Raw genomic sequence first — 22120 nt, 5'->3', positions numbered from 1 at the left:
CTCCCTCACACACTTAAAGGATTCCATGTTGGCTGGGCGGTGTATACAATCTGACTCATGGCCTCTCTCACCTGTCTCCTCTTCCCTTTCCCGTCGTCACTCTGTCCTAGCCTGCTCTTCTTGAACTTGCCAGGCCTGGTCCTACCTCAGGGCTTTAGCACGGCTCTTCCCTCCACCCAGATGGCTCTTTCCCCAGAAATCAGCCCAGCTCACTTGTTCACCTCCTTCAAGCCTTTGCCCAAAGTCACCTTCTCAATGATTCTCCGACCCCCTTATTTAAAACTGCAACCCCCTCCCTTCCATCCCCCCCACACAGCAGAAACATACTCCTATTTATTTGCTCCATTTCAGTTATCACCATCTATTTTACTTATTGTTCACCTTTTTTCCCTATTAGATTGTAAGCTCCTTTATGGCAGATTTTTTGGTCTATTTTTTTTTTCACTGTCAAGACCTTCCCCCTCAAAATACCTAGCACAATGTAGGTGCTTAATAAGTGAGTGTTTGAGTGACTAAATGAACAACGTAAAGCACTTAGGACAGAATAAGGCAGGTGGTAAGTACTCAATAAATGTTAGCTATTATTATTATTATTTTTAAATTCTCAATTATTAAATTTTCAAGGTGAGGCTCCCACGACCTTTTTCCTTGACTTCTCTAATCTCACAATCACAGTTTCCTAGCCCCCACCACACCCTGCCAATCTCTCAATTATCGTAAGGAACACACTGCTTTTTAATTATCTTTTTCCATTTAGGCTCAGTCAAATGAAATTGCCATTTCTTGTAAGTCAAAAGCAGCCAGATATTGGCCATTTCACATAATTTAACCTAATATGTTTCCCATGGCAGCCTGCAGGCCCCCAGGAAGCATCTCAAGGCCTAGTACACAGTAAGTGCCCAATATGTTTTTGTCCACAGAAATGAAGTCACGTACTCCTGGCCCTTCATACTAGGTGGAATTGCAAAGCACCTCCTATCTGTCTGAAGGAGGCAAGGCACAGACTGTAGACTTCAAATAATAAATAGAGGATCGTGCTGAATTATTTTCCAGTCCTCCTGAAAAAAAATCTCTGTCTCCATTTGGTACAGAAAATAAAAACAAAAACATGCTACGCTCTAAAATAATCCAGGTTCTGGCCATTTGGAAATAACAAAGGTCAAAGGCTGAACAAAGTCTCTTTTCAGGGGAAAAAGGCTAGCTGCCTGCCTCTAAGGGGATTCATTTGGTGATGGTAGAGGGAGGCTAGAACATTCTTTGGTTATCTTTGTGTTCACTGCTCCTTCCAATAAAGACTTCAGTTAAAAGAGGTTTGCTAAGTCTAGAACATGGGTTGTCAGAACTGAAAAAAAATCCAGCAGTCACTGAAATTACCCCATGTCACAGATGGGGAAAATGAGGTACAGAAAGGGGAAGGGATTCACCTAAGGTCACAGAGTGGGGCAGAGGAAGAGTTCATCCTGGAATCTATGTCTGCTGACTTTAGTCTCAGGGCCTTTCTACTATGGGTCACACTACTATGCTTTAGTGCCACTGTTTTTTTAAGCTGTAATTTTCACATGAAATGTTTATTAATCCTCAGATAAAACACCAAGAGCTGCTTCACTATAAGACAACTTCTTATAAATAATAGCACTGTTCTCTCTCTCTCACTTCCTTATGGGAAAGTACTCAAAGTTAGAAGGCTAGGGGCAAAGGACAGTTAAGATAATTTTTGTGGACTTTTGTCACAAGATGCCAGGTTGCACTACAAAGTTAAATGCCACTGGAGAATCACTACAGCCTTGCCAGCATAGAGGTTTATTCTTTTAATTTATTTTTTATAGGAATAAATACAGACCACTTTCATTTACTATATGGTATGTGTTTTCAAACACACACACACACACACGTACACGTCTTAGAATCAGGATCCCTGGGCTTGGTTGCTGGTTTGCTCTATGACCTTTGACAAGTCACATTCCCTTTAGAGACAGGGGATGCCTGTCTATAAAATGAGGAGATTGGATGAGATGATTTCTTAAGATCCCTTTCAGCTTGGACATTCCATAATTCCATGGCACATTTTAAAATAATTAGCATGGGATGACTTTTTAATTACCGGAATCTGCCATGCCCCTAAACCAGGCCAAAATGGCTTGGATTAGCCGAGCAGAAAAACAGGGCCCAGATAATACACACGTAGAGATGACAGGAGACTTAGGAAGTACTTAAGCCTGTGCATCGGAGCTATGCTCGAGTGACAGCACATATACTTAGTCTGCTTTTATGAGGGGATAATAACACTCATTTGTGGTCTAGTTCCAAGTTCTGTGCAGCTCCACCATGGCCAAAAGACAAGGTCATGGACAGTCTACTTCAGCCCTTAGGATCCCAGACTTGTGGTCAAAGGTAGCTCACCCTGAGCAAGTGCTCGTCTAGCCTCTGCTTGCATATCTCTGTTGACACAGAGCTCACCACCTGCCCAGGTGGCCCCTATTTTCTTTTGGCTGTAAGAAAGCTCCCAGGAGAGGGGCAGGTCATGAAGGGGATGACAGACCAGAGGGCCCAGACTTTGTTCTCAATCATGGCCCGCAACAGGAGAAGGACTCCTCTGGCTCCTTCTCACTTGAGACCTGCAAGGCAGCTGCTAAGCCAAAGGTGCACAGGAGGTGCAGGAGGCACAGGGACACATTCTGGTCCTGATGCCGGGGTTCTGAACAAGCCCCAGGCTGATTACTGCCCACTCGGGGGCAGACATCCAAGCTCCCCGATCCTGCCTTTGCTCCCTTACGCTCTAGCAGGAGCAACAGTGCTGGGCCTGGGGTTGTTCAGCTTGGAGGTGAGATTTATGGGACCTCCTCTGGGTGGGGGAGGAGGGGTCAGATATCTGTGTGCCCAGAGCAGGGCCCGCGGATTCCAGCTGTTTACAGCTAGTGAGATCCCCATCATAAGGGGTGTGCAATGGGGCAGTAAGACCTTCCAGAGGGAATGTTACTGAGGGGCTGGCCCATATGCCAGGGGTCTTTATCCAGAGAGCAGGAAGCCATAGTCCCTCAGACATGTGCTCTGTTCCAGACCCACCCTCACTCAGACACAGTGCTTTTGGCACTGGGGTCGCCTCTGGGATCCATACATAGACGTGAGCCAGCCCTATCACACCTGCTGGGGCACAGAGCTAGGTGCCAGCACCTGAAATTTAAGGGACTTCCCGTACCATTCCCTAAATCCAGGTGCCTGCATGGGTCTGGTCCAGGCAAGTCTGAGGCTGAGGGCCCCACCACCTTCACCTCAGGGCTCCCCCAGCTCCAGAACGCGAGGCCGACTTGGCGGGCGGACTTTGACGGTCTCACCCTGCATGCCCAAGCTGGCTCCATAGAGATCTGGAGATGTCCCCTGTCCTGTTTCTAGGGCCAGCAGGTCACCCAGCTAAGAGGGGGAGAGTCCCAACACGGGTCCCGCGGGTCACTCAGGCCACAAGGGGGCCTGTCGCGACCGGCTCGCCACACCCAGGGTGAGCGGCCCTTACTGCATGCGGGAGGGGTGGGCGGTGCAGATTGTGCCCATCCGGGCCCCTGCCGTCGGGAGCATGGACCTTGGGGCGGCCCCTCCCCGCAGCCCAGCGAGGAAGGGGCCCACCATTGCACCCTCCATCCCGATGAGGAAACTGAGGCCTGGAGAACAGTGCTTTGTGCAAGGTCACGCGTAGGGGCTAGAAGCCAGGTCCTCCGCGCTCTGCTGGGTCCCCCGCGGCGCGCCCTGCCCTAGCATCCCTCCTGGGGTGCTACAGCCAGGAGGCGCAGCACGCACACAGCGCGCAGACCGAGAAGGCACGGCTCGTGGCGCGGGGCCGCCCTACCTTGATGACGGCCGCGCAGGTGGCGGTGGCGGCGGTGGTGTCCGGCTCCGGCTCCTGCTCCGCGCTCCTCGCCTCCCGCCGAGTCCCGGCGCCCAGAGCCGCCGCCTCCTCCCCCCGCAGCCTGGCGGGCGGGGCCTGTGGGCGGGGCAGGGGCCCGCACAAGCCCCGCCCGCGCGCCCCGCAGGGGCCACCCCTCCTTCCCCCATTCACCCCTCCTTCCGCCATCCACCCCTACCCTGCTCCTGGTCCCCGAGGGCTGGTCTCCCGACGCGCGCACTGGCACAGAACAGGCGCGCACACCGGTCCGCGCACGCCGCAGTGATTGGGGCGGGCTCCCAGCGACTAGGCTGAGTGAGGCTGGGGACAGTCAGACCCGCCTGGCTTTTCGTCCCACCGCTCCCTCTCTGCGTGACACAGGACAAGGGACTCGACCCCCAGGAGCCTCCCTTTCCACTTTGGTGAAATGGAAACAGTAACCGTGTCTGCCTCAGAGAGCTGCTTGAGAATTAGATGAGACGATCGAATTTACCCGCCCAGTAAATAAAATGCGCACACAGAGCCTGCCACAGAGAAGCTCTGGGCAAACCCGCTACCGGAGCAAACGGGCAAGGAGGGTCGTTGGAGTATCAGGAGGACTCCCTTCCGTCTCCCGGTAGCCAGGAGGGGGCGCTACTGCCCAGCCTCGCGGGCTTGGGGTCCTGAGCATCCCAGGCAATGGGCGGGAGATGGGGAGGCCCCGCCTTTTAGTAACACCACTACCTAACACTTACTGAGCCAGGCCCTGTTCTAGGCACCTTGACTGCGTTACCTCACTCAACTGTCACACAAGCCTATGAGATTATACTATTACTCATTTTACACATAAGGAAGCTGAGGCACAGGGAGGTTAAGTACCTCACTCAGGGTCACAGAGCTAATAATTCAACCCTAGGCAGTGTGGCTCCCAAGCCCAATTTTTTTTTTTTTTAAATTGAAGTTTAATGGGGTGACAATGGTTAGTAAAGTTACATAGGTTTCAAGTGTACCAAGTCCAATCTTACAGCCACTCCAAACTAAGAGCTTTGTTTTGTACAGTGGTGTGTTTAATGTGCCAGGGCCTAGAACTACCTGGCACATAGTAGGTACTCAATATATATTTGTTGTGTGAATAACAGTGCATACTATGTATCACTTTACAGATATTTCATTTAATCCTAGTAACTCTTTTACTTAGCCACTATTATTACCCCCACTTTACAGATGAAATAATTGAGGCTTACAGTCACTAAGTACTTGGGGGCTCTTGATTATCACCTTGGAACAGCCAGGGCCAAAGCCTGTGATTTAGTGTTCACTGGGGCATTCCCCTGCCCAGAGTGGATGGGCTCCCTGCCTACTGCCCAAAGCCCAGCCCCTCAGTCTGGGCTGCAAAGCCTCCACTCTGCAGCCCTGACCCAGACTTCTTGGAGCTGGATCGCTCAGTGGGCTGACTGAAGGCATGCTTCCAGTATCAGCATGAGTTGGATATTTGATGTTTCAAAAAAGCATATGGAAAATCAGAACATTGTGGGCGTTCCTTGTACTTATGGTTTAGTATTGCCTTTGTTTTTTATTACACCTAGCAGGTGGGCACCTTTCCAAGGCTAAGACATCTGAATGTCTTAATTCACCTGGGGCGTGGGCAGTATCTTGGGTGTATCCCCCACCCCCTTGCACCTTACACCTCTGTCTTTGCTGACACTCTGTTCCGCCAGGAATTCTCTTCCTGCTATCTCAGCTGACTCACCCTTCCTTCCAGGATTGGCACCAACACCCCTCCCCAGATGCCCTGTGGGTGTGCCCTCCCATTCTGCATCTTCCTGCCCTGCGCCATGATGGTAGGTGTCTGGGACTGTGTTTGGGGTGAGACGGGTTTAACAGGGATCTCTGGGGGCCATGGGCATATGGACTGATGGACAGAGGGGAGGCCATTGGAAGCCTCTGTAATAGACACAACTTGGGACTCTTCCTGAAGATGCTGTATTTGTGTGTGTGTGTGTGGGGTCCTCATTTTGCTGCCCCCTCTCTCCCCCTAACCTTGGTCCATGTGAGGAAGGCTACTCCCTGACCATTCTCTGCACTGCACACATGGGGAAACTGAGGCCAGAGTGGTGATGACTTGCATAGGGGCCCTCAGCTAGAAAACCACATAATAGGTCTGGTCCCTAAGTTGGGGCCACCCGCCAGTACCTTCTACTGGGCCTTACTGCTGATTGGGATGGGCTGGGACCGACACTTTCCTTTCCCAGGTGTCAACATAGCCCAGCTTTGTTTAATCTACTGTGTGGGTGCCTTGTGGGGGACCAGAATGTGTGTGTGTGTGTGTGTGTGTGTGAGAGAGAGAGAGAGAATCTCCATCTACCTGCCCAACTGGAGCTTTCTGTACAATATGGCCCTGTGCCCATGGGAGAGTGAGCTGAGAAAGAATAGGGGTAGCAGCAACTGAGAGGTAAGGTTCTGAGTGTGGGGGAAAGTAGCCCTGAACACAGGCACTGTACAAGTGAGTGTACCCCTCCCACCTTGGGGGGTGAGGGGTCTCCCAAAGTGTCCTCCAGGCCCTTCCTCCTCCTTTGAGGAGTTCCTTTATTCTTGGAAATTTTCCCCCTGGGTAACTCCTTCCCCCTCCCCTGTAGAATGGAGTGTGAACCTCAGCTTGCTGGGGGCCTAGTGTCTGCAGAGAGATGCTCTGAGCAAGAGGTCCCATCCCCTGGGGTAAGAAGGGGGGCTGTGAGAGATCAGATCCTCCAGCTCTGGAAAGCAGCGGCCCCTGGGGATGGGGGCGACAGCTGTGGTGCAGGGCCCGGAACCTGACACCAGGCATAGGCCCCAAACACCCTTCAGGAAGAGCAGGGGGAGGGTGGGCAGTTTCCCTAGGAGCAGCAAGCAGCAGCCCCAGACCTTCTGGTGTGTGACTCCCTCCCCCCACCTGTCCCTGCTACATTCCTCCCGTTTCCCTTTGCCTGGAGCTCTCCTCACAGACGCTACAACCACTCAGGCCATGGGCCAGGCCTGCCCTTTCCCCTGGGCCCTTGGGGGAGATTTTCTAGGTTCCAGACAAGGGAAGGTGAGCTGGGGGGAGCCCTCCCTGGTTTTGCAGTTAGGGCCTCTAAGCTTGAGTATGGCTTAACCTCTCAGAGGCTGTGTGAGTTAGGGCAAGTTAACCTCTCTGAGCCTTTTCCTCTTTACCTGTAAACTGAGCTTGGCCTGTAGTGGGCTGGTGCTCTAGGACAGGCAGTTCTCATTCCTGCCTCTGGCTCTGGCTCCCCTCTCAGGGCCAGAGGAGGCCCCATCAGTCAGTCCTCACTGTCCTGTGGTCCCCAAACCTTTCAGTGTAGCAGAATGCCCACACCCCACAACAGGCTTTGAGAGGGGCCCAGAACCAGTCCTTTTAAAAGGCTGCTCAGGCGATTGTAGGGTGCAGCCACATAGGAAGCAGGTTACAGTGCTGGGCCACCTGCAAAGCAGCCCCACTTCCTCCAGGGGGCGAGTGAAGAGTGTAGGCACCCCGCTCTGGGCAGAGCTTCTCCTCTGATGTGTGTGGCAGGAATAAGAAATGGGGGCGGCGGGGAGTGAAGAAACGTGCAGAGGACGCAAAAGGCGAAGATGAGGGGGCAGGGGAGAAAGGAAGAATGGAGATGAGAATGGGGCAGCGGTTGGAGGGGAAGAGGAAGGAGAAAGGTGGGGAATGGGTAAGGAGGAAAGAGGGGAGGGTGCCATTGATCTTGTCTCATCTGGGAGTTTTATTTTTGGCTGAGGTGGGACTGTGTTTTCCAAGGCTGGAATCCGAGGGACCAGCTGGGTCTCCTGCAGCCTTGGGCCTTTCGTAGGCTGCAGGGCTCTCCTGGTGATGTTTGCTTCATAAAAAGGCTGCTCACTGCCTTTCACTGTGCCTGGCACCGGCTCAGCACTGGTGTCATCTCCTCTCCCCTGTGGTGGCCCTTACCGTCACAGCCTGTTGGGGGAGCAGCCAGAACTTCCCCCAGTCCGCTCTCATACCACCATCATGCTTCACACATACTGTTTGGTGGTGAAAGGGCCTCGGCAGATGAAAAAAGTTTAGCAAAAATGAGAAAGGTTGTCAAGCTCCAGTGTGGGGCATTCACAGGAAACCTGGTGCCCTTGGGCCAGCCAGTAGCCCGTGGGAATGTGGGACGAAAGGAATGCTGAGTGTCCCCTCCCCAGGGTTGTGGAGGGGCGCAGTGTAGGGGAACTGGGTGCCTGGTGTGCCAAGTTCACACCTGTGAGTGACAGAGGGCCTGTCCCTGGTTTCCAGGGACAGGCATGGTCTCCTTCCCCAGCCCTGCACAGGAGCCTCAGATCACAACCCCCGCACCCCCCGGCCTTCATACCAGATTGCTGAGCTCAAGGCTATACTGTGGCAGTCACAGGTTTGCTGAGAAATGAGCAGCCAAAACCACTGTGCAGCCTTGACTCCCTGCCTGGAGGGAGATGGCAGGAGCCTGTCTGCTGAGGAAGGGGCTGGAAGAGCCCAGAACTGAAACTGAGTTCCTGCACAGTGGGTGCTTAAGAGCCTGCTCTGACTTGGCGACAGGCTGCAGCCCTGACCCTCGCACTGCCTTTTCCTCACTCTCCAATCACCATCAGAGAGGAGGTGACTCTCGTCCCAGACTGCGAAGTTGGTGGTGGGCAGTCAGAAGGCTCTCTGTGCAACTCCACACCAGGTTCCTCTTGGTAGTGGGCAGGGGCTGTCCTTGGGAACCCCACCCCCACCCCAATGGGCTGTGAGCACAGGTGCAAGGCTCAGGGAACAGGTCTGTCAGTAGACAGGAGCTGGGCCTGGAATCCTGGCCCACCCAGCATCGAAGAGGCCCAGAAAAGACAGAAGCCCTGAATGCACAGGGTTCCGGCTCCTCAGGGAACCAGGAGGGGGCCTGGCCCTGCAGAGACGCCCACAGAAACCGCAGCCAGGGATGTCCCAGGGCGGGAGGGCCCTAGCGGTCGGACGCCCTGGAACCCTGGGCTCACCTGGGAGCAGATGATTACTGAGAACCTTGTGAGTTCCAAAGCCTGTGAACTAGTTCCTATATGTACAGTGTTTTATAAAGATAAACTCAGAGCATGTTCCAGGCTCCCTCTAAAGACAGCACTTTTGCTTGTCTGTGCGCTCACTTCTGAGGAGGAAGCGAGAAAGGGGAAGCATCCCTGGATCTGTGCTCAGCAGAAAACCCAGCCAGTGGCGTCACCAAGACAATGTTCAGGCCCAGACGGGAGGGCGCTTGCCCAGGGTCACATGGTGCCAGGGCTCAGAGGCAGCAGCACTGTTCCACGGTCCTTGTCCTGCAGGCCTGGCAGTCGAGGGCGAACAAGGGCTTTGGGGCCACGTCAGGCCTCCCCCTCCCCTGCCCCCTCCCCTTCGTCCTCGCTGGTGCAGCCCTCAGGCAACACGGGGGCCACAGACGCCCGGGTCTCCAAGTACTGGGCCTTGAACTGCTCCAGCTCCCGCAGTTCAGCCTCCAGCCGCTCCCGGTAGACTGCCCGCAGCTGCCACAGCTGTTTCATAGGAAAGGGGTTCATGTCATGGAAGGCGATGACCATCAGCTTCCTAGGGGGAGAGCACAGTCAGCCCACAGCGGTGGCCCCTCCCCAGGAACGCCTGTGCTCATTCCACCCATGTGGCCGAAGTCCCTGGCCCCGCCCTCAGCAAGCTCACCTTCCAGGGATGAAATGTTGAAAAAGAAGACAGTTTCCACCCGAGTCACATGTATTGAGACAGGAGGAAGTTTAGGGCTGGTTACGGGAGCTCTAAGCCACTAAGGAAAGGCTAGTCAGGGAAGGCTTCCGGGAGGGGGGGACACCTGAGCAGGTGTGTGGGTGATGGGAGTGGTGGAGGGGGCATGCATGGGTTCTCACCGGTTGTTGCAAATGGTCTTGGTGAAGAAACGCAAGTACTGGTAGATCTCCAGGCTGTCTCGCAGCCTCAGGATCTCTTCCTCGTTGTACTTGAAAATGGCCAAGGCATAGCGAAACACCACCTGGGGGGCAAAGTGGGGGCTCAGGTGCGGCAGGCAATCCCCAGAGGGAGAACCCACACACCAGGCAGTGTGGAGTCCTTGGACAGGCTGCAGAGGTTGAAAGCTTGGGGGTGACATGTGTGCAGGGAGACCACAGGGGAAGGAGGGATTGGGTCTCCCACGGGGAGCACTGCTTGGAATCTGGGCATTGGGGCTGAGTCCCAGCTCTACATGACTTGTCCTGGGACCCTGGGTGAGGGGTTGGTCCCCGGGGACCTAATGGGAATAATACTGTCCTTACATGGGGCATCAGCAGGAAACGAATGGAATGACAGATCTGAGGGTGCTCTGCAAACTGCGAGGTGCAGTATGTTATCAACCATCGTGCGGATAACATGGAAACGGGTGGGGGGCAGGGGAGGGGCCTGCCCAGGGTCTCCTAGCAAGGTCAGGGGCAGAGCTGGGACCAGACTCAAGTGCCAACCTCCCAATCCAGGGCTCGGTCCTAAGAGGAGGAAGAGAAGGGGCCTAGATGAGCGGAGGGGCAGCGGACAGAGTCGGGACGTGCCTCCTGGGCCATGTTCACGCTTCCTCTCCAGGGAAAGGAACCTCCCTCCAACCAACGTGAGGAAGCATCTCTGGAGGCAGAACCACCCCTTTCCCTCCCATGTGCAACAGGTTACACAGCCGTGCTCCCAGAAGATGGCTCCAGCAGCCCAGACAGGTGTCACTGTCCTCCCATTCTCCAGGAGCGGACTCAAGACCCAGAGGATGAAGGGACTTGCCCAGGACTTGCTGGGACCCCCTGGCAGCTCCCTACCTTGGTGCCCTCGTATAGGAAGGCGTCCCAGACTTGGAGGAGGATACTGCTGATGAGACTGTCGGCAAAGACCACGAGAAACCAGTTGAAGGTGATGAAGGACAGGTCCACGCGGTGCTGCCCCAGGTGGGCCATCAGCTTGGGCAGCTTCTCCGAGAGGAGGTCCTGGAGCACCCGCTGGTCTACCTGGAGGCCAGTGAGAAGGCCCATTGGCGGCCGCCCCAGGGAAGGGGTGCCTGCCTCCTTCACAGCCAGCCCAGTCCACACGCAGTCCTGGAGCTGCTCAGCACGGGGCCCGCCCTGCCCAGGGGTGCAGAGCACGGGGAAGAGCCAGGGACCAGCCTGGCCAGGGGAAGGCACAGCGCTGACACTCGGCTCCTGGGCTGGAGCATCGGGCTTTGACGGTCTCAGGGCTGTTAAGGGTTTGGCCAGGGGAGTTTCGGCCCTTTCCCGCCTTGAGCCTCAAGCGAAGCAGGAGCTCAGGCTTGCATCGGCGACTCCATGGCTGCTCCTCTGCACCCATTTTGGGCCTGACGCATAAGATGCCCAGTGCATGTTTGGGGTGAGATCCTGGGGTGGTGGGTATTGGGGGAAATCACACTGTCCTGCCACCCTGGGCATCAAGGAAACCTCCTAAAGGGGGTTGCTGCTGACCAGTGGTTGTCAATGACTTCTCCACGTGGTCACTTCAGGTTTGACTTGACTGGGTTGTGTACCCCCAGCACTGGCTCCTCCCCTTGCTGACACATGTTCTTTTGTAGACTCCCCATTTGAGACTCCTCTTGTCCTTTCAACCCGTGACTGCTGGCTTCTCAGCCCTCCCCCTCCATTTAAGACCTCCTGAGCATTAGCCTTGGGCTGACTGCACCTTCCTCTCCCCAGGCCCACTTCAAACCTAGGGTAATTCATTGCATCTAAGATTTAGCCACTGAACCTTCTGAAGGATTTACAGATGAACTGATACAGTGTCTGAGATTTAGTTCAAGATAATCAAAGCAGGAGTGGGTGGGAGTTTAGATGAAGAAACACTGGCCTCCCTGTGTTGATAATTATTGAAACTAGCTGAAAGATACATGGAGGGAGGTTCGTATTACATTTTTCTCGACTTTTTTGTACATTTGAAATTTCCTATACAAAAAACTGAAAACAAAAACCAACCCACATAAGACATTGGTTATACAACACACCTGAATTTCAGAGATGCCGAAACGTGAAAATACAGTATTTCCCAGCTTGCCACGCAAATAGAGGTGCCACGTGATTCTGTGCTGACCAGAAGGCGTAAGCGGAAATTGCTGGGTTGGGGAAAGCGGTTTGAAAGGGAGCCAAGTCCCGCCTTTCACCCTCTGCTTCTCCTGGCCTGGGCTGTGGCCACAGTACCAGGCGTGGTACAGCCAACTGGTGACCGTGAGATGATGGGCAGGAGGACGGAAACCACATGCTATGATGGCAGAGCAGAGCGCGAGAAGGAGCCTTCAGCTTTGCCATTACTTGGGAAGAATAATCCCCCACTTATGTCTCTGTTAGGTTGGGCCGCCTTTCCATGCAGCCAAATACATCCTTACCTGGTTCACCACCTGTTCCTGATGACTCCTAAGTCTTGATCTGCAGCCTGACCTTTCTCCTCCACACCGGAGCACCCACTGTCTCCTGACTCCCCACCCAGGTGGATGTCCCAGAAGGGGGAACTGGTGTTGGGCAATCGGAGTAGGAAAAGAGCAGGACAGGATAGGTGTGCAGGTAATGGCTTGGTAGGTTTGGGGTGGGAAGTGAGAAAGTTCCCTCTGGGTGATGTCTCTCCATAAAGCAAATGGTGCTGACGCAGCAACAAGACAAGGGGGAAGGCAGGAGAGGTAGGAGAGTAGAGAGGGGAGGCTTGAAATGGCTTTGCATTTGTACCTCTCAACAAGCCCAGGAAGCAGCATTACTCCAGTTCCAAACTGGACAAGCCTGGGGTCAGAAGGCTCATGTCACTTGCCAAGGCCACACAGCTGCTTACTGGAGCCGTTGGCTCTGACTTAGATCTGCTGGACTCCAGGGCTGGCCTGTGCTCAGAGGGCAGTTGAGGAGGTCATGAGATATGAAGGAAGCTGTGCTTCTCAGAAGGAGATGAGCGTGTGTGAAGAATCATCACCTCCTCCATCCTCCCAGTCCCATCTTCCACCCAGCCTGACCTGTGTTATGAAATTCTTTATTGGCAAATAGCAAATGACACTAAATGTTCTTCTCCCCTCTCCAGGAAACCAGCGGTTTCTAATGACATAATGTCACCAATGGAATCACAACAGTCTAACCCGGGAGCAGGGCCCCAACAATTCTAAAGGTCATTAGCTCACTGGCACTTCCTAGCAGCCCCAGGGAGGGACTACTGGCCCACCATACAGAGGGACAAACGGAGGCCTGAGAGAGTCCTGACTTTTCTGAGATTCACCGGCTTGTGGGAACAACTCAGTGGCCAACCTGCATAGCCCCTAAGCCCCCTCCTTGCTCTGCTTACCTGGGACGCTATCAGCGTCTTGCTGTAGTAATCAGGAGGCATGATGGTCTCCACAATGGCCACCAGGCACCAGAAGGCACTCTCCTCTTCATCCAGCACCAGGAGAGCGATGGCTGCCAGCCTGGGGTGGGAGGGAAGGAGGCCTGGAGTGACCCGCAGAAGTCACAGCCAGGCAGCTTGTGACAGAGGTGGCCCCTTGGGTCCTGGGGGGACCTGCCCAACCCCACTCCTTAACCAGGCTAGTGTTCTTGGTACCTGTAGTGAGACGAACGTGCTTTTTGGGGCGGGGGACTACATAGGGGATTTCCAGAGTAATGGTGATTATCTTAGAGCAGGGGCTCTGGAGTCCTGTTGCTTGGGTGTGAATCCTGGTCCTGCCATTTCCTTGCTGGTTGACCCTGAACAAGTTACTCAACCTCTCTGACCCTCAGCCTCCTCTTAATAATTACAGGACTATTATGAGGATGAACAGTTAAGACATGTTAAATGCCCAGCACAAGGCTGACATGTGGTGAGTGTTTCGCGAACGTTAGCTAGCCTCATCCTCATAGCCACAGGCTTTGAGACCTGTGTCAGTGTGCTAACCTCTCCCAGCCTCAGTTCCATCATGTGTAAAGTGGGGTTAATATCTACCTCCCAGGGCTGTGAGATATTTTGAGTGAGAAGACAGACTTCCAGCGCCTTGCTCACTGTCTGGCATATACCCGGTGCTCAATACACAGAGTTCTTTTTCTCCTTTGCGTCCCCTTTCCCCAAAGTTATCGTGAAACTCTAATGAAATCAAGGGTAAGAAAGGAAAGCCCACAGTGCTAAGCAGGGCAGTCTGTCTGGAAGAAGTACTGTTTCCTCTATTTCTCCCATCTTTCCTGGCAGGTCTCTTCCAGGGCCAACCCAAGAATACATTTCCCAAAATGTACCTGTCTGTCAAGATGCTCCACGCAAGGTCCCATATGCAAAGACGTTTAGAGAATGCTGTATACTCCAGCTCCCCTTTCGAGGCTTATGATACACAACATCTTAGCAAAGCCTCTTGGAAATCCTGCAGCGACAAAACGCTGTGTGACTCTAACCCAAGACTGTCCAGTGGGGTGGTGGAGCCCTTTTGTGCAGCGCACCCACTGAACACCCTCAGGGAGATGCCGCCTCACAACACTGTGACTGCTCACAGTCTTGATGGGCTAACAGCACATTTCATTGTCCAGATATTTATGCTTCTCTGGGCTCTTACTAGGTTGGATTCATGACCTCCAACCTCTTCTGAGGGTCCAGCTTTTTAAAGAACCAGGTTCAGCTCACAAAAGAAAAAATAAATCCCTTTTACCTCTCCAGTAGACTGGGAAAGAATTTCTCTCCACTCTGGCTAAAATATTTGTACAAACTCTCCTGAATCTGAGCTGAGTGGATGGAGAGAAGAGTCACAGGTCTCCTGGGCAACAGGAGACTCTGCCTTCTCAGGGCCGGGGAAGAAGCGGGGCTTCACAGGTCATTGGGTTCAGGGACGGCAAATGTCTGATACACTGGCCACATCCTCTTTGTCTGTGCGCAGGGCAGACATCACTGACTGATCACAGCACTCCTTCCCGCCGAGTCCGGAAGCTGCCTCAAAGGCTAACCAAACAAGGCTCTAGGCCGCAGCTTCCTACTAGTCATCTCTGGCCCAGATACACTCATTGCAGATGGGAGACCAAGGCCCAGAAAGCACAAGTGGCTTGCTCAAGGTCACACAGTCTGTTGGTGGCAGAGTAGAAACAGAACCCAGGGCTCCCAAAGTCCAGCCTGGTGTTCTTTCCACTGGAGCCTCAGGATGTGCTCAGTCCAGGAGCTGGCTGCCAGCATTGGCTAAGATTTCTGCACGCATGAAAAGGTCAGTGATGAGAGGCCACTGGTACCAACTAGGGCCTGCCAACTGTTCAGGGCTAGAGCCAGACAAACTCCAACTTAAGGCATTCACGGTGCAAGTGGATCTACAAAGAAGGGAGTGTGCTAATGGGGGGGGGGGATACTTTTAAAGCACTCCACTTATATTTTAAAGGGAAATGGCTTTTAATTTATGCTTTAAATTAGTACTAAATCATTGCTATGATATCTATCACTCTCTAAACAGGTCTGATTTGTTGCATACAAGCAGGGTCTGTCCATCAGACATGACCCATGTAGTTCCAATGGCTGCCAGTAGATGGCAGCACTCAGACAAGTGGAAGGGCTGCAGGCTCGGGTTTTATGGGCTTTTGAAAGAGTAAGCTGCACCCTCCGTATTTGAACAGGCTCTTTCCATTACAAATAACTTTCTATTTAAAGCAGTAATATGAATATTTGCCCACATACCAGTTATTGGTGGGGAAAAAAAAGCATTCAGAGAAAATATTCCCTCTGGGTGTCATCCCCCTCTTGGTATGCTGTGTATATACCTCTCCGCAGCCTTTGCGCTGGCTCCTTCCACCCCCTCCAAACCCCACTTCTTCAGCACAGATTAACTGTGCTGGGATTTAACTCAGAATTCCTAGTAATTGTACATGCACGAGTATATGCTCAATTTCACCCAATTTAGACTGGAAATAAAGTATTGAAAATATCTACCCTTGGGAATCATTCCAATTTGAATAGGGACTCTCTGAATGTTTATTGTGTGTTGAATAAATGTCACACACCACCTATTCTGAAAAAAAGAGCAGAATGGCTTATGTAAATTTTGCTTGAGTATATGCATGTTTAAATTAAATTGAGTCAAAACTTGCTTTGGGAAATATCTGAGATTGTGCAACCTCTACTGAGATAACTGGGGGCATCCATGAGAGAGCCCCACAGTAATGGAGGGGGAAGCCCTACCAGGTCACCCTACCCCCTCCCTTGTCTCCTGCTGTTGGACTAGAAGGAGAAATTAATCCAGGCAGGGCCAATCAGATTCCTTCCTTTGGGAATTTAGACCTGGGACATAAGGGTATTGACATGTGGGAAGACTTGCTGGAAGGCTTTAGATTCAGGGGCTGAAGTCGCCATTCTGACAACCTTGATGGGTCCTAAATGTCCAAAGAATGATGGGCAGAGAGGCTGGTCTACTGACAGACAAGGACGCAGACGTGTGGAATGACAGGCCACCGACCACGCAGCCCCAGAGGGCTGCAGAGCAGTACCATGGTCTGTGCAATTTCATGGGACCACATCCCCAGGGAAAGGGGCGTGAATGGCATCCCCTGGGGTTGTACAGTTGCCTCGGCTTCCAGTGACCATCTGGTCCTTAGCTCTATTTTCTTTTCCTGTGTGAGGTTCTCCTGTAACATTTACAAATTCTCTTTCCCTTGGGCTCTGCTGGGAGGGTTTCGTTTAAAGCGAATGGCCCTGACCCGCAATTTGTGAGATAGGCTGTGCATTACACAACGCCAGGGGACTGTCCACCATGCTTTCTATGGGAGTGGCACCTCCCTGAGCACAAATCAAAGGAGAGAGCATGGGACAAGGGGCCCTGATCTCTGACCCTTCTCTGTTTTGAACATGTCCTTTCACCTGCTTGTCCCCATCTGTACAGTGGGGATCGTATCAAGCTTCCTGGACTCACCTCTTGGGAGGCCCCAAAGAGACAGTGGTGCTCTAAAGGATAAAGGCTGTGTCCTTACCTGGCTACGAGCTCACCTGTTCAGGCCCTGGCAGTAGCCGATGGAGGGGTTCTGCCAGGAGAAGGCCAACAGCACTCGGCGGAGCTTGTCGGGGAAGCTGGAGGTGGGGCAGGTGAAGTGCTTGTTGTTGGGGAAGGTGCGATTCAGGTCCAGCTCGATCTGGCGGGCGGCAGGGTGCCTGCAGGTCTGGCTCCGGCTCAGTAGCTCCTGATAGCGGCCGGGGGTCTGCAGGTGCTGGACACGGAGGCGGATCAGCCACCTCCACACACGTGGCCGGTGCTCGCGGGACACGCCTGCCCGCAGCAGCTGCTTGAGCTCGACCGAGGGTGTCAGCTCACCCAGGGCAGCCCAGCGCTCGCGCAGTGGCCTCTCCACAGCCTCGTGGGACAGCAGGTGGTGGGAGCGCACTTCTAGTGCCTGGATCTTGGCCAGCAGCTGCAGGTCTTCCACCTCATAGCTGGGCACCGTCAGGAAGCCATACTCATCATACTCGCTGCCAGCAAAAGTACATGTTAGCAACACCAAGCAGAGCCCTTCCCCGGGTACGGGGCAGGAGGGAGGAGGTGGACCCTGGGCCAGGTTCCTGCCTGGCCTTCACCGCGGCTTAGCCACGCAGTTCTGGACAGGTCCCTTCAGTTCTCTGCACTTCAGTTTGTTCATCTGTACAATGGGTAGAGGAACATCTGCTCTGCCTCATGAAGACCCACTGATAGCCTCTGTTACAAACTTCTGGGGGCCTAGACAGTGCCTGGCACATAGAGAGCGCTGAAGGCACATTTACTCATCCATTCTCCTAGCTCTCATCTGCCACTCTTAGTACTCCATGTTGCCTTAGGCCCAAGGAGTCACAGCAAGTTGCTAACATAGAATCCCACTTCCACAGCCAGTAAGCCCAGGATGGATGGGGAGCAGAGCACCAATGACAAGCAGAGATTCAAGAGCTGGGTATCTTTCCAGATGGCCTTTCATTTATTCAACATTTATTTGCCCTTATTGTGTGCTCTGCATGTGCTATCTCATTGAATCCTAACAATCTTGCGAAAGAGGGATCTTAGCCCGTATCTTACGGAAGCTGCATAAGAGACTCTGGGAGGTACAGTGACTTCTCCAAGGTCACACAGTGCGAGAGTCAAGCCTGGCTCCCAAACCTGGGCTCCTGCCACTGGGCCACCCGGCCCCCAGGGGACTTTGAACCCAGTCACAGCCCCTTCCGTTATATTTAACTGCCCATGTCCACTGTGCTCAGCAAGGGCTTGGCTCAGGGGAGGCAGCTGGCATGTCTCCTCTCCTCCCCTTTCTGACAAACACCTCTGGGAGGCAGCTGAAGAAGTAGAAGGACACGAAACTCATGGAGGCAGACTCAGGTCAGCTGCACTGATATGCTGTGTGGTCTTGGGCAACAGGCTGCCTCTGCGCCTGCACTGCCTCGGCTGTGCAACGCGGCCCACCCACCCCACCCCATGCTCATTCATCTGAAGTATGAGGTCAGGGGTATGCGCTGCCTGCACACGTGAGCAGGGCAGCTGGGGACCCCCAAGTCATACAAAGCCAGCCCCTGGGCTCACCTGATGGGGCTCAGCTCAACACCGTCAGCGGAGGCCTCGCTGGCTTCCCACTGCAAAGCCTCCTCGATGAGTTGCCTCAGCAGCTCGGAGCTCTCGTGGGCCTCGTTCCCCATGGCCTCCTGCAGCCTCCGCAGGCCTGTCAAGTACTTGCTTTCCACCTGGCAGTTCTTGGCTTGAAGGTAGGCACACTGTGGGAGGGTGAGTGGGGCTGCTCAGGACACCTGGTTGGACTCGGGCTGCGCCAGAGGCCTGGGGCCTGAACAGCTTCAGGTAGCACAGCCCTTCTCCCAGCTCTCATCTGCCACCACCTCCCCACACCCAGCTCTTCATGTAAGAGAAAGGAGATGGGCTCCAAATCCAAGGGTTTATAGCAAGGCAGAAAGGGCTCCAGGCAAGAGAGGACCAGGAGGAGGGTTGGAGCTGGATTCAGAAGAAAGAGGGGAGGGGTGGGCAAGCACAACACAGGCTGTTGTACGGCCTGCAGTCCCACCCTTGCTCAGCCACTGCTGGCTGGGTGACCTATGGCAAGTTACTTAACCTCTCTGTGCCTTAGCTTCTTCATCTGAACAATGGGGATAATACAGAGTCTGCCTCGGGATTCTGGTGAGGCTCAGATGAGCTGCTGTGTGTAAAGCCCCCCAGCCTAGAGCAAGCTCTCTGTAGCTGGTGTTACTGAGCAGTGCCCAGGGATGGATGTGGAGCTCTGGACACTGCCCTTGGGCCTTCTGCTGCCACCACATGGGCTTGCTGTTCCTCCAACACACCCGTCTCTCCCACCTCATAGAACACACACTGCATACTCCCCATCTACCTCTTCCCGCTCCCTTGAACTTTTGTGTTTCTACAGTATTTATATAAGCTAGGCAATGCTGGACAAGTCAGGCAACCTCCCTGAGCCCTGTTTTCCTTCTTTATAAGATGGAGACGGGAAAAATCTGCCGCAAAGCATTGCCATGGCCTCTGGGCCACCCAGCTTCTGTCTCACCCAGGGTGGCAGAGTGGCAGCCTCCTGGCCAAGGCTGCGATCCTGCTACACCCCTGCCTGGTTACCATCTCCAAATGTGTGCCAAGCACCAACTCCAAGTGAGCCTGTGAGCCTGTTCTCTTACCTGCTCCAGGGGGGCCCACCTCCGCTTCCTGAGTCCCCTCACCAATAGCCTTCGCAGGGATTCTGCTCCAGACTCCCGAGGGTCCCCACCTCCAGGCCCACCTCCTCAAGTCCACTGAGCACCAGCTTTCTCAAAACTAAGTCTGACTGAGGTCCTCTCCATTCAAAACCCCTCAACAAGTCCCAGCTTTCTCAGATGTGCTCCTAAGTTCTCACCCTCCAGCCTCATGAATCACGCTCACACCTTTCCCCCCTTCCTCTCAGCCCACAGGTCTTGATGACCTATCTCTCTTCTTGGAAGGCTTTTCTCTACCGTTTACCTGGACAACCCTAACTCACTTTTAGGACTCGGCTCAAAAGACACTTCCACCAGGGAGCCTTCCCTGACTTTCTTCCTTCCTTTAGGCCCCAAAGAATAGCGTGTGTGCCCAGGTGCATTTTGGTTGTGTTCAACTGTACACTTCTGGAAAAGTCTGAGGACTGGTGTTAGCTCTTATTTAAGTGTTTGGTAGAACTCACTAGTGAAGCTTTTCTTTGTGGAGAGATTTCTAATTACTGAGTCAATCTCCTTAGTTATAAGTCTATTCAGATTTTCTATTTCTTCTTGATTTAGTCTTTGTAGGCTTTTGTTTTCAGAAATGTGTCCATTTCGTCAGGTTGTCCAGTTGGTTGGTGTACAATTATTCATAGTACTCTCTGATAATCCTTTCTATTTCTGTAGAATTTGTGGTAACATCCCCACTTTCATCTACGATTTTGAGCCTTCTTTTTTTTTCTTACTTGTAGTCCATCTAGTTAAAGGTTTGTCAATCTTGTTGATCTTTTAAAAACATCAGCTTCTGGTTTCACTGATTTTCTCTATTGTTTTCTGCTCTCTATTTCACTTATCTCTGCTCTAATCTTTATTATTTCCTTCTTTCAGCTGGCTTTGGGTTTAATTCTTCTTTTTATAGTTCCTTAAGTTGTAAAGTTCTGTTGTTGATTTGAGATCTTTCTTGTATTATAAAGTAAGCATTTATAGCTGGAATTTTCCTCCTTTGCATGGCTTTCATTGTCCCATAAAGTTTGGTATGTGTGTTTTCTTTTTCATTTGTTTCTAAGTATTTCCTCATTTCCCTTGTGATTTCTTCTTTGATTTACTGTTTAAGAGTGTGTTGTTTAATATCCACAAATTTGTGAATTTTCAGTTTTGCTTCTGTTATTGGTATCTAACTTCATCCCACAGTGGTTGGAGAAGGTAACATCTGTCTTCTTAAATCTATTGATACATAATTTGTGGCCTAACATATTGTGCTGGAAAACGTCCCATAATGCACTCGAGGAAAATATGTATGCTATTGTTGTTGGGTAGAGTGTTCTGTTTATGTCTGTCAGATGCAGTAGGTTTATTGTGTTGTTCAAGTCCTTTATTTCCTTATCTTCTGATTGTTCTAGCCATGATTCAGAATGGGGTATTAAAGTCCCCAATTATTAGCGTATAACTGTCCATTTCTCCCTTCCACTCTGTTAGTTTTTGCTTCATATACTCGTATTTTGTTCATCTGTTATGAGGTATATAAATGTTTAATTATTGAATCTTCTCACTGTATTGAACCTTTATTAATACATAATGTCTTTCTTTGTCTCTTATAACTGTTTAAAAGTTTAAAGTCTCTTTTGTCTGATTATTAGTATAGCCACCCTGCTCTTTTGGTTATTATTTGTATGGCATATCTTTTCCATTCTTTCATAGTCAATCTATTTGTGTCGTTGGATATAAAATGAGTCTCTTGTAGACAACATGTAGTTGCATCATGTGTTTTTATCCATTCTGCCAATCTCCGTGTTTTGATTACAGAGTTTAATCCATTTACATTTAAAGTAATTCTTGATAAGGAGGGACTTCTGTTATTTTGCTATTTGTTTTCCATATGCCTTACAACTTTTTTGTCCCTCATCCCTGCATTACTGTCTTTTTGTGCTTAGTTGATTTTTGATAGTAAAATATTTGAATTTCTTTCTAATTTCCATTTATGTATATTCTACAGCTATTTTCTTAGTAGTTACCATGGGGATTACATTTAAAATTCCTAAAGTTATAACATTCTAATTGGACTTTACACCAGTTTAACTTTAATAACATACAAAAACTCTGCACCTTTATAGTTCCATTCCTACCCTTTTGATTGATGTCACAAAATTACATATTTATACATAGTGTGCCCCAAAACAGAGAGTAATAAACCAAAGTTACAATATTATCTCTCAGCCTAATAATTGTTTAAAAACGTGTCTTAAATTTGTCTTAAATCATGCAGAAAACAAAAAGTAGAGTTATAAACAATTTTTGTAATAACACTAGCTTTTATAATTGCCCATGTATTTACCTTTGTTGAGAGCTTTATTTCTTTGTACAGCTTTGAGTTACTATCTAGTGTCCTTTCATTTAACCCTGCTGGACTCCTCTGAGTATCTCTTGCACAGCAGGTTTAGTGGTAATGAACTCCTTCAGCTTTTGTTTAACTTAAAATGTTTTGCCAGATATGGATCCTTGGTTGATTTTTTTTTCCTTTTAGCACTTTGAGTATATCAACCTACTGACTTCTGGACTCCAAAGTTTTTGATGATAAATATAGTCATAATTTTACTGAGCATCTCTTGTCTGTGATGAGTCACTTCTCTCTTTCTGCTTTCAAGATATCTGTCTTTGAA

At 51.6% G+C, this 22120-nt stretch overlaps 2 protein-coding genes across 6 annotated transcripts in view; both read right to left on the bottom strand.

Moving 5' to 3' along the window:
• Positions 1-4254, bottom strand: part of CORO2A (coronin 2A) — a 48950-nt gene extending 44696 nt beyond the window's left edge. The window contains exon 1 of one of the 3 annotated variants that reach the window (XM_019729206.3): positions 4074-4254. The gene's annotated coding sequence lies outside the window, so the exon portion shown is untranslated. Of the gene's footprint in view, positions 1-3838; positions 4007-4073 lie in introns of those variants that run through there. The other 2 variants (XM_019729207.3, XM_019729205.3) reach the window with 2 other exon arrangements.
• A 3322-nt stretch (positions 4255-7576) lies between these two features.
• TBC1D2 (TBC1 domain family member 2) overlaps positions 7577-22120 on the bottom strand; it is a 46617-nt gene continuing 32073 nt past the window's right edge. For 2 of the 3 annotated variants that reach the window (XM_088793615.1, XM_019729208.3), the window contains 6 exons: positions 18322-18509; positions 16773-17249; positions 13146-13266; positions 10649-10834; positions 9728-9849; positions 7577-9367 (listed from right to left, as the gene is read on the bottom strand). In XM_088793615.1, the coding sequence (XP_088649741.1) occupies positions 9121-9367; positions 9728-9849; positions 10649-10834; positions 13146-13266; positions 16773-17249; positions 18322-18509 (1341 nt within the window). In that variant the 3' untranslated portion in view covers positions 7577-9120. Of the gene's footprint in view, positions 9420-9727; positions 9850-10648; positions 10835-13145; positions 13267-16772; positions 17250-18321; positions 18510-22120 lie in introns of all 3 variants that reach the window. The other variant, XM_019729209.3, reaches the window with a different exon arrangement.

Source organism: Rhinolophus sinicus, chromosome 16 (genome assembly GCF_057876585.1).
Source record: "Rhinolophus sinicus isolate RSI-liver-muscle chromosome 16, RSI-T2T, whole genome shotgun sequence".
Classification (NCBI taxonomy): Eukaryota; Metazoa; Chordata; class Mammalia; order Chiroptera; family Rhinolophidae; genus Rhinolophus; species Rhinolophus sinicus.
This window is presented reverse-complemented; position numbering and strand designations above follow the sequence as displayed.